Source organism: Acanthopagrus latus, chromosome 17 (assembly GCF_904848185.1).
Source record: "Acanthopagrus latus isolate v.2019 chromosome 17, fAcaLat1.1, whole genome shotgun sequence".
NCBI classification, from domain to species: domain Eukaryota; kingdom Metazoa; phylum Chordata; class Actinopteri; order Spariformes; family Sparidae; genus Acanthopagrus; species Acanthopagrus latus.
Window position 1 is genome coordinate 25747000 of NC_051055.1, and position 16082 is coordinate 25763081.

At 43.0% G+C, this 16082-nt stretch overlaps 1 protein-coding gene across 1 annotated transcript in view; it reads left to right on the forward strand.

The window, feature by feature from the left end:
* The first annotated feature begins 4316 nt into the window (after positions 1-4316).
* Positions 4317-16082, forward strand: part of pear1 (platelet endothelial aggregation receptor 1) — a 30793-nt gene continuing 19027 nt past the window's right edge. Inside the window, exons 1-4 of the mRNA XM_037073322.1 lie at positions 4317-6091; positions 6369-6470; positions 6569-6669; positions 12493-12585. Of these exons, the coding sequence (XP_036929217.1) occupies positions 5958-6091; positions 6369-6470; positions 6569-6669; positions 12493-12585 (430 nt within the window). The 5' untranslated portion in view covers positions 4317-5957. The remainder of the gene's footprint in view (positions 6092-6368; positions 6471-6568; positions 6670-12492; positions 12586-16082) is intronic.

A 16082-nucleotide genomic window follows, 5' to 3' on the forward strand; every position in this document is an offset into this window, starting at 1 on the left:
ACTTTTCACATCAGATGTTAAACTGCAGGAAGGCTCTGGTGCTGATATTAGAGTGACTTATTGCCAGGACGGCATGAAACAAGACATACGTTATCTGCAGCTTGATTTACACTTCCAAGCCAAACAAGAATGCATTGCACCTGCAGGATCACGTCTCATAACTCAAGAGCAGAAAGTCTGCAAGAAGACCTACAGCACTTCACTGCGTTGCCCTTCTTTGGGGAGCTCTACCGACTTCCGTTGGAGTTTTAAAAATAGTGCACGGAATGAAGGCAATTCAAGTTTTTACGTTATTGATTCTGGAAGAACATGTGGAGTCTGCAACGCCAAGAGAAGCTCAGACACTGCTTTGAAAAAGGAGGAAAAAAAGGGAGACATATTCTGTAGTTCCTCCGTCTGACTGACATCAGAGCACCTCGACATGAAAATGAACTCGTATATGGCAGGACTGTCACTCTTGCTTTCTCCCGCTGTCTCTCTTAACACCCCAGCCAATATCTTGTTCCGTCTATTCTATTTTCCTCTTTCCCCGTTACTTTCCATTCCAGCGGGTGACTAATATTTTCTACCTCAATTAGCGTCGCAAGTACAAAGAAATAAATAGACGTTTGAGGTTAGATTGGGAAGGAAACTGAGAAGCAAACAGTTTGATTAGGGCCATGTGCTTTGCTTAAAATTTCAGCAGAGTGAAAAACACTTTTTTTCTTTAATGCAACCTGGTATTAGTTTTAATCTGCCTCAGTAGGACAAAATAACGCTATATAAATATATTTGATGAATGTGACTTCAAGGCATCCCTGCAGAAGAAGCCCAGGCTGCTGTGTTTGGTCAGCTCGCACAGGCCTGAGCAGGCATCACCAGCTGTTTTCACATCAGCTCAACCAGTGTTTTTGCAATCTGGACCTGCTTTATAATAAAAAAAAAACTAAGGGAAATCTCACTTTCTACAATATGGAAGAAAAAAAAGAGAATGCATATCAATTAGATATCTTTAAAGGTGCTGTTAGCTGGATTTTTTTACCTTTTGGCAGAGCTAGGCCAGCCATTTTCTCCTGTTTCCAGGAGCAGTTTGGGGTTCATTATCGTGCTCAAGGATTAAAACACCTAGATTATTCGATTGATAGTCGCATTACTCCTGCATGTATACGTTCTATCAGATTGGATTCAGATTTTACGTTCTGCGCAGGCTCGAGATTATCTCCCGGGGTCAGAAATAGCGGAGGCAGCGGCTTTCCTCCAAAATCACCGCAAGCAATGCCATTGTGCATCTAGTTTGTGTAATTATCATGTACACCATACACGAAATGTACAAAGATGTATCTTCGTCTTGCTTTTCGTACGCCATCTTTCTTGAATGTCGAGGCAGAGTTTGTTGTTGCTGGTGACGGGTTAGGGTTAGGGTTTACTCTCTGCAAGTAAGCGAATGAGCCTAGTTTCCAAAATGTTGGGTTTTTCCTTGGACAGATTGTTTTGACTTCATGCTGTTGATAATCATATTATAAGTTTAATAAAGATTCCTGTTAGCAAACACCATGAAGTCAGCTAGTGGGGTCACAAAGAAACACCTTATCTGATCACACTGGAGAAGGAGGTCCCTCCTCCCCGACTGTTTAACGAATACGAAGAGTCGGTCTGATGTGAAAACTCATCCGTCAAGAAAAATGGCTCGGCTGCAAGAAACTGAATCAAAATGATTTTGCAGTTGTCAGCGCTCATGTGTCCTGAAGGGCTCCTGATTGAAACAGAATCTGGTAATAACAGTGGTACGAGTGTCTAGCGAGATTAATATAAAACCGGCGCATGTGTTTTCATTTGGGCTTTTTGTTTTCTCCGAGGCCCCTGTGCGGTTCTGGAAAGAGCATCGCGGGTCCCTCGAACGGCTCGCAGAATTCCTCAGCTGGTGCGATGCGTGGCGTACGCGTGGGCCGCTGTGTTGGGCTCTGACAGCATGACTCAAGAGAAGCTCAGCGAATTAGCAAAATTGTCCTCAGATGCTAAAAATAGTTTCTCTGAACTCGTTTCAGCGTTTGGGACTCATTTGATGTGTGTGTGTGTGTGTGTGTGTGTGTGTGTCTCCAGAACATGAAATCACATGATCAGTGGTTGAAAGCCTTACAAACTGTGTATTGTGTGTGTGCATTGCGTGTTGACATTATGGGTGTGTTTAAGTGTACATATTGCCTGTGTGTGTGTGGTATTCTGTCTGTTTTATTGGTTTATAGGGCCACATCAAAGTTTCACCACTCTGGATGAGATTGTCTGCTTTTGTCATTACAAACAAGACCAAAATATGCCTGAGCAAACCTCTACTGTTGTGGTTTCTCACAGATCTCCGTCCAGACTTTACCTCTTTTTTTCTTTTCTTTTTTTTTTGCGCCAGTGGATGTGAATTGTGGAGGTGTGCGCACACGTTACTGCCAGTTTGCTCTTAGCCGAACACATCGAATGTGAATGGAAAAAAACTGTTGCAATACATCACGCTTACTTGTGCCTTTTCTGCTGCCGTAGCCAAGCTTGTCCAAGTGAAAAGGTTCAGAGCTGGAGTCTGGAAAAAGCTCAAAGGAAATAATGATAGCTTAGGGCTGAGTGTAATGGAGTAGAAGGCTATTATGTGAGAAGGAGGAAAGGGGAAGAATCAGTCCGTCTACAGTTGTGGTGGAGTTTTTGTGAAAAAAAAACTCAATGTTAGTACCTGCTTTCCTTTATTCTACTCAAAAGAGTCCAGTATCCAGATGATGATGCTACCACCTGGAGCTCCAGACGTCTACCTGCCCGCCCCCCTCTCGCTGTACGTTAACCCGAAAACATGCGATGCAAACAGCGTCCGAGCTCGACTTCAAAACAACTCCGTCTGCACTCATTAAGCTCTCCTTCTCAGCGTTTAAGAATTCCCATGCGGTTTGAAGCCTTTCCCTAATGAAGCACAATTAAAATGAAAAGAAGGTAATGAAAAATATTTACCCCCAGTCCAATGAAGTGGCTGGTGAAGTTGATGACTCCTCTTAATAAAAGCCATATGCCTGTTCTCATAAAAGCCTGTTTTTGTGGCGCGGGTTTCTTAGGCGTGAGCGTTCGTGCCAGCGGGTGAATTAACTCCTGACCGTGGGTAGGAGGGTAGTAAGAGGCCGTTTATCAAAAGCAGGAGATCTGCGCGCTCACATTGATTTATGCTGCAGTCCTCACCATGCCAAATCTCCAGCGGTGATAACCAGCTACCGGACACCGTTAACATAGATGTAAATCTGTTAAATGAGCCTCTGATTGATGGCTGAGGTGTTTATGGTGGAATCGCTTCCACAAACACACCAAATAAACTGTATTCTGCGGTGTTTATCTTCTGCAAAGCGCCCTAAAGAAGGTTTATGTTTCGAAAAAAACATACATGAGGTGGCTCTGATGGGAAGTGAACCGCTGACCTCAGCAGTATTAGAGTCAAACCACAGCCAGAACTTTTTCTCTGCTCAGGAAAAAATTTCCCAGAATATTTCCCAAGCAAGCACAGTTACTTAAAATGCAAATATGCGCATGAAACGTGAAATATGCTCCTCTGCCACAAACAGATGACATGAAGAAGACTGAGGGCTGGAGAGTAGTTTGACAGTGAAATGATGCAGTGGAAACTGCAGCCACAGACCAGGGTCAAGCCTCTAAATCACACTTTATCTTACATAACCTTTATCGAAATCTTACACTAAGGTTTAGCCACCTGAACTTAACTCTTACAAACATCTTCATGTGACAACAAACAGCCGTGGGAAAGTGGTCAAACTTCACAAGAGACACAATCTGCTCATTTTTGGAAAAGCCAGAGGCAAATCTTTTTATGTGTGTGTCAGGATTTTTTCCCCCGAAATGAACACCGTCTCTTTTTTAAATGCAAATATGTGCATTTTGAAACTCCACCACTAATGGATGACATGCAGGAGACAGCACTAGAAGCAGGATGTAGTTTGACAGTGGAGCGGTGCAATGGAAACTTCTGCCAGCGACCGGGGTCAAATACATATTCAGGGGGTTTAGCTTTCACTTTTTTTTACTCACCGTTGACCAAAATCTTGCTCTGATTCTTAGTCACCTAAACTAAAACTGGAAACAGACAACGTTTTCCCCTCCCAGCATTTCCGAGCAGCACTATTGTTGGCTCGGCGCTGTCATAAAAACAGCTGATGGCTTTCCTTTTTCCACAGAGTCGCAAACAACAACGCAGGACAAAAACACGAGTTCAGGAACCAATCTACATACAGATGGATGTCAGCATTCTATAGCTCTGACAGTGTGCAATCAACATTTACTTTGTAACAATAAGTTGAGTAAAAAAACATGATCCCCTTCAGGATTAACTCTGACCAACAGGGGGTTGAAGGCCAGTCTTTCCTTTTGTTTATGACCAGATTAATACAGACATTTCCAACAGTTTCTGGTTGTGTTTTCATCTAAGGAGAAAATGTTACCATGCTAACAAGCTAAACTAAGGTGGAAGGCATTATGAACATGACATGCTAAACACTGGCATTATAACTGTGAGCGTTTAGCGTGCTGAAGTTAAAATGTATCCATGCCTAAATGGCGCCTCACTGAGCTGCGAGCATGGCTGAAAATTAAAGACACAATCTGTGAAATCTGACAAAGTTTTAACAGTAAGAGAGACCTGTGTTGGTGTTACTCCTTCTTCTGAGATCTGAGGTTTTTTTGGGTTTTTTTTTTTTAATGCATCACTTGACCAAAGAAGATAATCTTGATCTGTGGCTGCGACGTCACTGTCCTAACATATCAGAGATCTCCCTGAGGACGTGCATGTAGACTACATGAGAAGTTGTGGCACTGTAATTCTGTCAGATGGGACTTGTTGAGAAAACAGAGAGGAACTGGCCAGACTGATCTTATGTCAACATGACGTCCCCGTGGTCTAGAAATGCCGTGACATTCCCACGATTGCGTCGATCCAGAGGGGGCTCGCACCACTGCCCTGCTGAACTTCTGTTCATTTCTGACGGGATATTTTCAAGAGGAGGAAAAAAAAAAAAAAAAAAAAGCGCTCCCTTTTGCTCCCTGAGAGCCTAACAGGGTCCCCGTGCCGACGCGCTCTCTTGGGCCGATGCGCTGATCGGATCCAGATGCTGCTGAAGTGTGGAAGGGGACAGCAGAGGAGTGTGCAGGCTTCACTGCAGCACTGATTGATAGAGGTCAACATGAAGTTGGGAGTCACGTTTCTTGACTCCGATCCCTCCCTCTCTCTCGTTCTCTGTCTCTTTTTACGCTCTCGCTCTACCCCATCCATCCCGCCTGCTGTCAGGTCGTCTCCTGATGCCTGTGTTTTCTGTGCCCTGTTGAGGCGGCGTGGAGCTCGGCGGGGCGCAGACAGCGTTACGCTCCACGTCTGGCTCGTTGCCTCACCTCCGCTGAGCCTTTAATGAACTCTTTTACAGTCGGAGGCTGAATCTCAAACCGCAATTTACAGACACCGAGAACCAGTTCGATGAATCTTTCTATCCAACCTGCTGTGAGACGTTAACTATAGTGAATAAAAACAAACAATTAATGTAAATCTCTTGCTGAGAGTAAGAATGTAACTTTGCTTTTTTTTTTCTCTCTCTTTTTTTACATTTTCCAGCTGTGTGTGCAACATTTTCCACTTTACATTTGCCTCAAAGAGCTCCACACAGTTACTGCTGTGTCCAGGCTGCTCATATCTTTCACCTCATTTTTTCACTTCACCTTCAAAAACACACTACTTTAGTCGGGACTTATAAACAAAAACACCACCTCCTCAGCACAGCCTAAACAAAGCATTAAGCGCTTGTGGTTTTCTTGCAGAACCAGACTGTTTTGCATTGTAATAATATTGCTCTTACTGTGTCCGCCTCCTGTATTTTTTCCCCCCTCTTATAACAATATGAATATGTTTGTGCCCTGTGCCGCCTCCGCTGAAATGTTTGGGTTCTTACATCCTTCGGTGAATGTCTGTCCGTTCTTCCCTCAGGACCATGCCGACCCTGCAGAGCTCCGTCGTCCTGCTGCTTCTGAGCTTCCTGGTTGATCTGAGCTTCTCTCTGAACCCAAGAGACCCGAATGTGTGCAGCCTGTGGGAGAGGTGAGGCCCGTCCGACTGTGACAAACAAATACACGTCGCTGTTGTTGTATCCAGTCAAAACATTTTCTCATGCAGCGCTGCATACATGCTGCCGAAGGTTTACTTTATGGTTCAACAGGATGCACGGGGGTCGAGACATTCATTCGTCACATCGTGAAAAAGAAAACTTAAAAGAAAGGAAACATCTTCACTGTGATTCAGACATCTCTACATGGCCATTTCCATTTTCGCTGACTGTCAATGATTCACACTGTGTGTTTGTTGTTCTTTGTTGCAGCTTCACCACCTCGGTGAAAGAGTCGTACTCGCATCCTTACGACCACGTGACAGAGGAGCCCTGCTCGGACCCTCGGACCGCCTACAGATGCACGCGCCACAGGTAGAAGCAGACCGATGACTCATTTCCTGTTGGGTTTCGCTTCCTGTTCCTGTCAGTGGGAGGTCAAGACGTCCTGTCTGACTGTGTTATTCTTTCAGGATCACCTACAAGACGGCCTACAGACAGGCGGTGAAGACCGACTACCGCAAGAGGTACCAGTGCTGTCCGGGCTATTACGAGAGCAGAGACAAATGTGTCCGTAAGTATTTATGGAAACCATTTAACAGTCCGGTCACCGGTGTGTTTTTTTTTATTACTGAGACTGACAGCAGGAAAGCTAAAAGTAAAACAGAGGAGGGGAAGAGGAAAAGGTTTGGCAAGACTCAGTCGTTGATCCACAGGGAATCATCAGAGTCCAATGAGGCTTTACGCGCCATCAACACAGTTTCAAATTTATCACACTGGAAAAAGCCTGTTTGAGCCAAAATGTCTGTTTGTCAGGCACCAAACCCTCTCAGGTGTTGAACACAAAGCCTTCAGGGTCGTATTCAGGATTTTAGAAAAATTAGGTTGTAAGTCGAAGTAAATCCTCCGTCCTGTTCCTGAAATTACTTTTTCCTAGCCACCAAAAACAAATTACAGTGTTTTAATCCTTAGTTATGAGTTATTCAGTCTTAAGCTTTTATTCTATTTTTTATGAAATTACAATTCTGATTGAGAAAAACTGGCATTCTTTGATTTATTTATTTTTTTGGTGGATAGATGGATGTGCCTTTATTGATCCCCTGCAGGAGAAATTCTGTTTGACACAAGGGAACAAACAATAACAAAAATGTAGCAGCGTGAGGAGGAGTTGACAAAGAGAGAAAAATAGTAAATAAACTTAAATTAAAGAGATGAATATGATAATAACAGGCTATGATCCATCTGTTGTACCTGGACAGATATTACAAAGTCTCACAAGTAAATAATACATTCATTAACAAGGAGAGCAACCTACATGTATCTCCTTTTTGTTGGCTTAAAAGTCATCAAATCTAAAATCTGTGGATTCTAAAACTTTCTGAAATCAACCCATGAAATGTCCACAAAATAGAACTCTTTATTTATAGAACAAACTCGTCTACTCGGTTGTTAGAAAGCCCAAATTCCCAGAAAACACACTGAGGACACGACCTCAATGATAGCTACAGCCCCGTCCCTCCCATGGGTGTGGCTGTAACCCCACGGCCAGCACACACCTCCAAGTCAGACAATCCAAACAATATCAGCAGAACATTAAACTAACACGTGTATAAACACATTTATGAGCCACTTTGGCTTTTTAGACATTTTTCTAATGTAATAAAATGGAAATTTAACAGCGAGCGGAGCGTCCCTGGGGGATTTTAATCTGTTTATTTCCAATTTCTCACAGTTTCTGGTTCCATTTAAAACCCCGAAAGCACGGTTCTTTGTTCGCAGATGAAAAGTTATCTGTTTGCAGGCTCGATGTTGAAAGTCAGCGTTGCACAATAGAGCCATAGGTGGAAATGAGAAGGAGTCCCTGGCTAACACAAATGATGTTGGTAGGATGCTGCTGGCTGTGATCCAGTGAAATACCCAAATGAATGTTACGGTTGTGGTCTGCATGTAAAGAAGAAGAAGAAGAAGAAGAAGAAGAAGACAATCACATCTCTGACTTAGATTCTCATTATTGACAGTGAGGGTTTTTTTGTTTTTTTTTCTTTTCTTTCCATGCAACGTGCTTAGTCAATATGAGGAGCACATGACACTGGAATTACCACAATTATAGGTTCTGGTACCACTCGGGCTTCTCATGCCGAACATTCGCAGTATGTTCTGGCTGTACGGGCTGGAACTCTCGCTAAACTAAACTTTGTGTTGCTGACACTGTGAAAAAAAAAACCCTCATACACCCATTTTTCGTAATTCGCATATTTTCACTTCAGTTCAGGAATCTCACATCATTTCATCAACGAAGCATCTGTTACTGATGAAGTCAGAGGTGTGGCACTGCTGCCTGTGCAGCTCGGGGAAGAGCAAAACTGACCGCATCATATTAACAATATCACTGAGGGGAGGGAATTAATAAGATGTCACTGAATACCAGCGCCATTATTTCTGTTTTGTTGATTATTTATCAATTTCCTCAATAATGGGCGAGTCGATCATCAAGTCATCATCTGAAATGGATAAAATGAGGGAATATTTGTACAGCATTCGTTTTCATTTTGGTTTTCTTAGAAGAAAGAAATCTGCTAAGCCAGCCTGTGTGGTGTTATTGATTCATAACGCAAGATATTCATCTTTGGAGTCGGGAGCAAATGTTCTGTTCTGTTGGGAGCGGTGGCATTTCTGGAATTTAAAGTGGCAGTTTTTAAGATTTTTTTTAAATTGAAAACATTCAAACTAAAATCATCCACAGAATAAATAAATTGGAGCTTTGACATTTTGATGTCTATGTTTTGTTTTGCAGAGAAAACTACTGAAGTTAGCATGCTAACCAGCTAGCCTCCCCGAGCTACCAGTCCGAACCGCTAGCTGCTCCGCAAACTGAGCTATCAAGCTAGCAGCAGCTACTGTTAGCAGGACTTAGCAGTAACTGTGGTGGTTAATTCTTACATATGGACCCTTTTCACAGTAGCCCTGTTGACTTACCAAGTAGAATCATTAACACTGATGATAGCTGTATGAATTTAAGTGATCTACTCCCTGTGATCAGGCGTCACTGACACTGAGGCCAGGAACAATATATGAAATACAGTGTGTTGTTATCATAATATGTTCTTCTTGCCTTTGCAAACATAATCCTTATACCACCATCACTGATGGTTAGTGAGCAGAAATCTCTCTGTGTTAGTATTTTCTACTAATATTCATCCCGACAGTATTGTAGCAATAAAGATATTGAACTGTTCCCCTCCACCTTGACTCTTGCTTGACGTCACTGTCAGAAAAAGACGGTTGATAAGCTCAGAGGAATACGCTTCCCATGGATCAGACTATTTGGAACTGGTACTCTAAAGGTTCCTGCTGTTGATTCCCATCATCATTCCTATCATCAGTGTTACAACACAAGGCCCAGTGTTGCTTCATGAAGTCTAGACTGATGCGGCCAAAGCTCCTTTTATTCTGAAGCCTTTCATTAAATATTAAGTTGTTCAAAACAAGGGAGGCTTTAAGATGTCGGGTCAGGACTGATTTTAATGGAGCAAAGTGGCAACTTTGTCTTCAGATTTCACTCAGTTCATCAGTTCTTGATGTATTTTAGATGCTTTGATCGGATATTTATTTAGTTTTTGTTGTACTCTTCTAACATTTGGGGGTTCCATCGTGGAAATAAATGTCCTGACTTCAACATGTTGTCCTTTGGATCCAGTGTGTTTTGTGGATCCATAAATAAATCAAAATCAACTATGTTTGAAGGAGAAACAGTCCTACATGTGGGTTTGATCGGTGACTCAGTTGAGACCATGATCTCACCCCAACAAACTCGACTTCTTCATGTATCTTCACTGATCATAAACCGAACATCAATCCTGATCTGAATTTAAGTGCTCTCACTTAAAAGTTGAATGTCACTTTAATGCATCTCACAAGAAATGAGTGCAGATGTTGAAATAAACAGCGAACTAATTGTCGTCGTCTGAAAAGCCCCAAACTGATGCGGCTGTCAACAGTTCGCTGACACGTTGTTACTGCTGACAGTCAGCGGCGACTTGTGTAAACAAAGTGAAACCGTACTCCGCCTCACATGGGTTGAGAAAATTCTACCTTAGCTTCACAAACCTTCTCAAGCACCACCGGGTGATCTCACAGACGGAGGATGGTAATAACAAGGTTCCTGCGCTTCATGCGTGGAATACTGTCATTTAGGAGATAAATGTTTTTCGTTCCGCGGCGGTAATATGCATTTTGGTTTGTTTGTTGTTGAGGCACCTTCTGCAGCAGCCCCATGCAACGTGTGTGTGTGTGTGTGTGTGTGTGTAGGTTTTTTGTTACAGTCAAACAAAAGAGCCCACTAATCGCTGTTTTGACTTTTATAATTGAAATATCTCTGCAGTGTGTCATCTGACACTCCTCCTAAACCCACTTTCTGTACAAGGTTTTTTTATTTTTATTTTTAAACACAAATGATTACCCTCGACTAAACTTACCTCCTCCAGTCGACGACAAGTCTTTGGCCTTTGTTTCTCGGATCCCCCAAAATCTCCAGCCTCCAGTTTTCACACACCTTCGACAGGAGAGGAGAATATAATCAGTGACATCATTTATTGTGTTTCGGATGAGGAGAAAATAAGTGTGCATATACAGCGTGCTGTTCTTTGGCGTGCGCTCAGAAAACACTTCCAGCGAAACAAAAAAAGAAGTGAAGAGCTCTCTGGCAGAGTTATGAGTCTTCAGTCATAAATGCAAGTTTGAATTAACTTAATTAATAGCAGAACCATTTACGATGTTGGCAAAACACACACAGCTCTCTCCGGGAGGAAGCTCCTCGACAGTGTGAATGGTATCTAACACACTGGTGCTCTCAGCTGTACGGCTGAGCCCAGCAGTCGGCTGGCAGCCTCCACGCTGTTTATTATGGGTGGAATACATTTAGAAGGAAAGAATGCAATTCAGTTGAATAGACTTTTGATTGAATACGAAAAAAAAAAAAAAGCTGCCTTGAAATAGTGCACAAATAGATTTAACAGGCCGATGGTGTTTATTAATAATAAGAGGTGGCTTAAGTCCACACATACTGTACTTCACTCAAGTAGGAGTACAGACACGTGTGTAGAAAAACACTCTGGTGAAAGTAGAACCAGTGATTCAACTTCTCGAAAATCATCCCTCTGCAGGATATTTTTCTTGGCCATTTCTGAGCAAAGCTAACTGAGCCTCACTTCATATTAATTTAAATCAAAGACTATTAAACTTAAAGGTAGAATCAGGAGGATTTGTCTGAGCTGTTCGTTAACGCACCAGTCAAATAACGACATTTTGGGCTGATAAAGCGTCCTGAGCTGCAACAAACTGAGACAATAAGAGAATCCAGGCAGAGAGCTGCAGGAACTCTGCAGACACGACACACCATCACTCCTTTTCTCCTCATTCCAGTCGGTCGTTTTTTGTTTTGTAACATCTTTACGTTTCGTCTTCCTACCATCAGTCTCGTGATGTCGGGAAGATGGTGTGCAGGGATGCAAAATGAAAATAATTCCCCTCAAATGCATTTAAACTAAAGTATTGAGTGTGTTTTGACACTGTCAGGAGAAGAAAGTACAGATATGTGTTAAAATGTGGGAGGAAAGTAAAAAGTATTCAGAAAAATTAAGCTTCATTAGAAACAAACATATCTGCAGCATGTTCGCACTTCACACGTTACACAGTTGAGACACATAATTAATACCTTGGGAATGTTATGGAAAGTAAATATGTTGAAGTGATATGTTCATCAGTTTTCTCACTGGTTGTGTGTTAATGAAACCAACACAGAGTACATATGAGTATAACAGGAGACGGCAAAGTTGACGGAGGTTTATCCGGTTACCAAACTTGCTCAACTGTTTTTGGAGCACAGAGAGAAAATGTGGACTGGTCGGTTACTCTTGAGAAATATTTCTCTTTATTCTCCCCCCAAACAGTGAAATGAAATATCCGCCCTGGGTTATTGGGCTGTGGGGGTAACACACAACGTGACTGAGCCAAGTAGGACCAACAACACTGGGAACTGATGGTGGTTCAATCTGGCTTGTAGTCGGTTCAGTTTGAGAGGCTTCACTGACATGAAGAACAGACGATAACGTCGCCAAAACATGTGTGTAACAAAACACAACTTCTAGAAATTAAAATAGAGATCAGTAAAACATTAGAGTTGACCAAAAGCTAATAAAAATAAGGGAGGATCTATAAACACTGCAGTTCTTTTTAATGGGTTTGTTTGTTTGTTTGCTTGTGTGTTTGTTTCCTCTCTTCAGCGTGCAGCAGTGTCAGACACCTTGCTGTGCTGCTGCTACTGAACACTTGAACTTTTTTTTTTTTCTCCACAAAGCGAGGCCTGTTATATGAAAAAAAGTGTGTTTCTCATCAACAGCTCGCTGCACCAAGGAGTGTGTCCACGGTCGATGTGTCGCTCCGGACCGCTGCCAGTGTGAGGGAGGCTGGCGAGGTGACGACTGTTCCAGCGGTATGAATCAGCCGGTTTTTTTTTCCCCCCTCCTCCCTCGCAGACATTTCCTCACTTTCCCTCTCTCGTTTTGCTTTTTCCTCCCATCGCTTTCTCCCTCTCACTGTCTCTTCAGGTACACACACACACAAACAGGAAATGACAACTGGCCAGTAGTCAAGTGGCTGATCTTCACACACACACACACACACACACACACAAAACGCTCCATCACACACAGAACGCCTTTCCAATGGAAACATCAGGGGAGCATTACTGCATGCACAGCAGTGAGTCATCACTGTCAGCCTCCGTCCAGAAACACAGTTTACGGGACCTGAAGGACGCCGAGCTGCACCTCCACCTCTCCCTCACAGTTACCTCTCAGCATTAATGACCACTATAGCTCCATTTTTTTTTTTTTTAGCAGCTTTCCTAAATAAATGAATAAAACAATCATATTTAATAAAAGTGAACACGCCTGCTCCAACAAATATGTAACAAAATAGCAAGAGAGCGATAAGTTATGACTTTAAGACTGTATGATATACTGAGAGGAGCCAACGTCAATAAAAAGAGAGTTAAGACGGACATTAACATGGCTCCTTCTACCAGTTATGACTTCTTCTGCAAAACCAAAGTCAGCAGAAAAGTTATATAATAGTTTTTCAAGGCACCGGCTCGGAACAGTAAATCAAACCCAGTTTGTCGTCTCTGAAATCTCCTCAAAATTCGATCGTCCAAACAAACGGCGCGTGTGAAACCAGAACCGTAGTTCGCGGGGCTGCTGTTGCCCTCATTGAAATCAAGATTTTTCCACTACCTCCAGCCCATTTTCATGGCAGTCAGCTGGGTCAATAGTACACAGCCATCCTCCATTTTCCCCTCCCTACTGCAGAGAGAAGGAATTAGCTTCAACGGGTAGCGGTTGATGTCCTGACAGGGGGATGATGGGAAGGGGAAATGGAAAATGTTACCCTACTCTCCTTCTCTTGCATGGCTCAGCTCCCTGCGTCTCCCCTTACACTCCCTCCTTCTCTCCCCTAACCCTCGCTTTCAGTTTTTTTTCTTCTTCTTTGTTTTCACTCGTTCACTTTGCTCCTTTCTCTTCTTCCACTCCTCCTCCTCCTCCTCCTCCTCCTCCTGCTGCTCTTCTCTCCAGCCTTGGCCTCACCGTATCGTCCTATAATGGAGTCTTTCTGGCAGAACGGGCCTTACGCTTCCTGGATGCCTGTGTGTTGAGCTATCTAAGTATGGGAAAGAGGAGAGGAGCCTGAGGTTCTCGTTCTGAACTCTCTTCGGACTGGTTGCCCATGAATATAGAGAAAAGGGGAGAGGAGGGAGAAGAATACCCAGTACTATAAGAGGGGAAGAAAAAGGGGGAACATATTAGTAATAGCCCTGATGGAGGTAAAAGAAACGCAGGAGTGAGGCTCATTGAAAGCTATAAAAACTCATGACAGAGTATTTTTCTCCTGACATTGGTGAGCAGATTCTGATAGAGCGACCCGGAGAGCTCGAATCAAAAATGATTAGCGAGGGACGGTCGGATGCCCGGGAGATTATGTGGACTTTGAGAATTGTTCAAGTGCTGGTTTGGGTTTTACTTTGCGTCCGGAGGGAAAGGAAGAATGTTCCCACCATATCTGAGTGCATTCCTCATACAGGGGCAGCCAAGAGATGCCAGGTCTGAAGTGCATGTTAATCAGCGGGTTTACATGCACACAGCAGCACTGATACTGGTTTGTATCACTGCTCGTGTCATGCTGATGATACTCTGCATACATTTCCACTTGAGAGCAACAACTTCGGTTTGGTTTCAAGATGTCAGAAGATGCTGCATTGATGAAACGCAGCAAGATTTTAGAAAGGAAGGAAATTACCTAGGATGACTAACAAACAAACTAAGTTAATGATAATAACAAAGTTAATCTGACGTGAAGTGAAGCCAGTGAATTCTTATTCTGGAACAGAAGCTTGTCTCTTTTAACTTTGAGCTTGGTACAAAAGTACAGGATTTTCCTAATGTCTGATTTAAAGCCATTGTAGATTTTGTTATAAAACATTCTAATAAATAACATTAAATATTTGTGACTAAATGAACAACAATCAAAGTTAAAATATAAAGAACTTTTCTTTTGACAGAATATTGTTTGTTCATGTTGGACTTTATGTCTGACAGTCAGAAGCTGATTGAGAAAAGAGGTTTTCTGGGTTTGATCTGGTTAGCTGTGGCTCAGGAGGTAGAGCAGGTCATCTAGTAATTGGAAGGTTGCTGGTTTGAATCCCTGGCTCCCCCTAGCTGTATGTCAAAGTGTCCTTGAGCGAGATACTAAACCTAAAATTTGCTCCTGATGAGCTGTTGGCACCTTGAGTGAATCCATTTTCATTTATTTTGCTAATCCAGAACACACCCTGAAATTCTGTTGTGTTTCCTGCTTTTAATTTGCTCTCTAAAACTTCCCTTTGTTTTGTAAATTTGTTACGCAAAATATTATGTTCCAATACGTTGGCTTGTTTACGAGGGGTCGTGGTCCACACTTCAGGGCGACTGCGTTTTGTTGTGTCACTGTGATAAATAATCAAACGTGTGGTCGCTCGCTTCTATGCACAGATGCAAATGCTTAGAAGGAAAATTGGCCATGAAAGCGTTTTTTTTGGGGGGGCGGGGGGGTCAAATGTTAAACTTCTTGCAATTTTCCGTGACTGAGATTGAATCAAAGTAAGACTTCAGATAAATGTTTGATGAAGGTGACCAAACTCAGCAGCACGAGCGGAGAGAAGCTTTGCTCTCGAGGATGTGTGTTTACACGCAGATAAACAAACAGATGGAGAGAGTTTTGATATCCATCAGCAGACAGCCTCAGCTCTGCCGGCTGGTGTGCTCAAAAAAAATGAAAAAATAAAAATAAAAATAAAAATCACACGTCCAGTCTGGTAAATTTCACCCATTCACTCATCTACTGTCTGGAAGCATCAGCCCTGCAGACCCTTCGGTAAATCTCCCCTCCTGCCCTGGAGAATGTCTGTGTAAACATAATCGCTGCTCCAGCTGAATTTCTCATTACTCAACGTGACACACTCCTGCAGATCACCCCCTCCTCCAAATGCCCACACAGAGAAACAAGTGAAGTTATGATTCGGTTAAACAAAGGAGGCGGGGGTCCTGCTCCAACTTAGTGCAATAAACACTGCAGGCCAAGGCGGTGTGCTCAGCTCCAGGCCAAATTTGGCTTTACTCTACCCTCTCTGTAATTGTTGTCAAAGCAGTCCTTGTACTCTTCAAAGCTGTGGCGGAGCACATGGTGGAGGGAAAAGGCAGGAGGGGGAACGTGGAGCTCCGGCTTTCGGTTTGTGAATGTCTGAAGGATGATTCACGGAGGTCAGCATGAAATTGTTGGAATTGTTTTTCGGCCTGAGAGAAGATAACTGAAGCCCGTCCATGAGTTGCGTCAGCGCGATTGGGTGTCACATTTTCTCGATTGGTGTCCAAAGTTCGAGACAGGGGCGAAGTTATT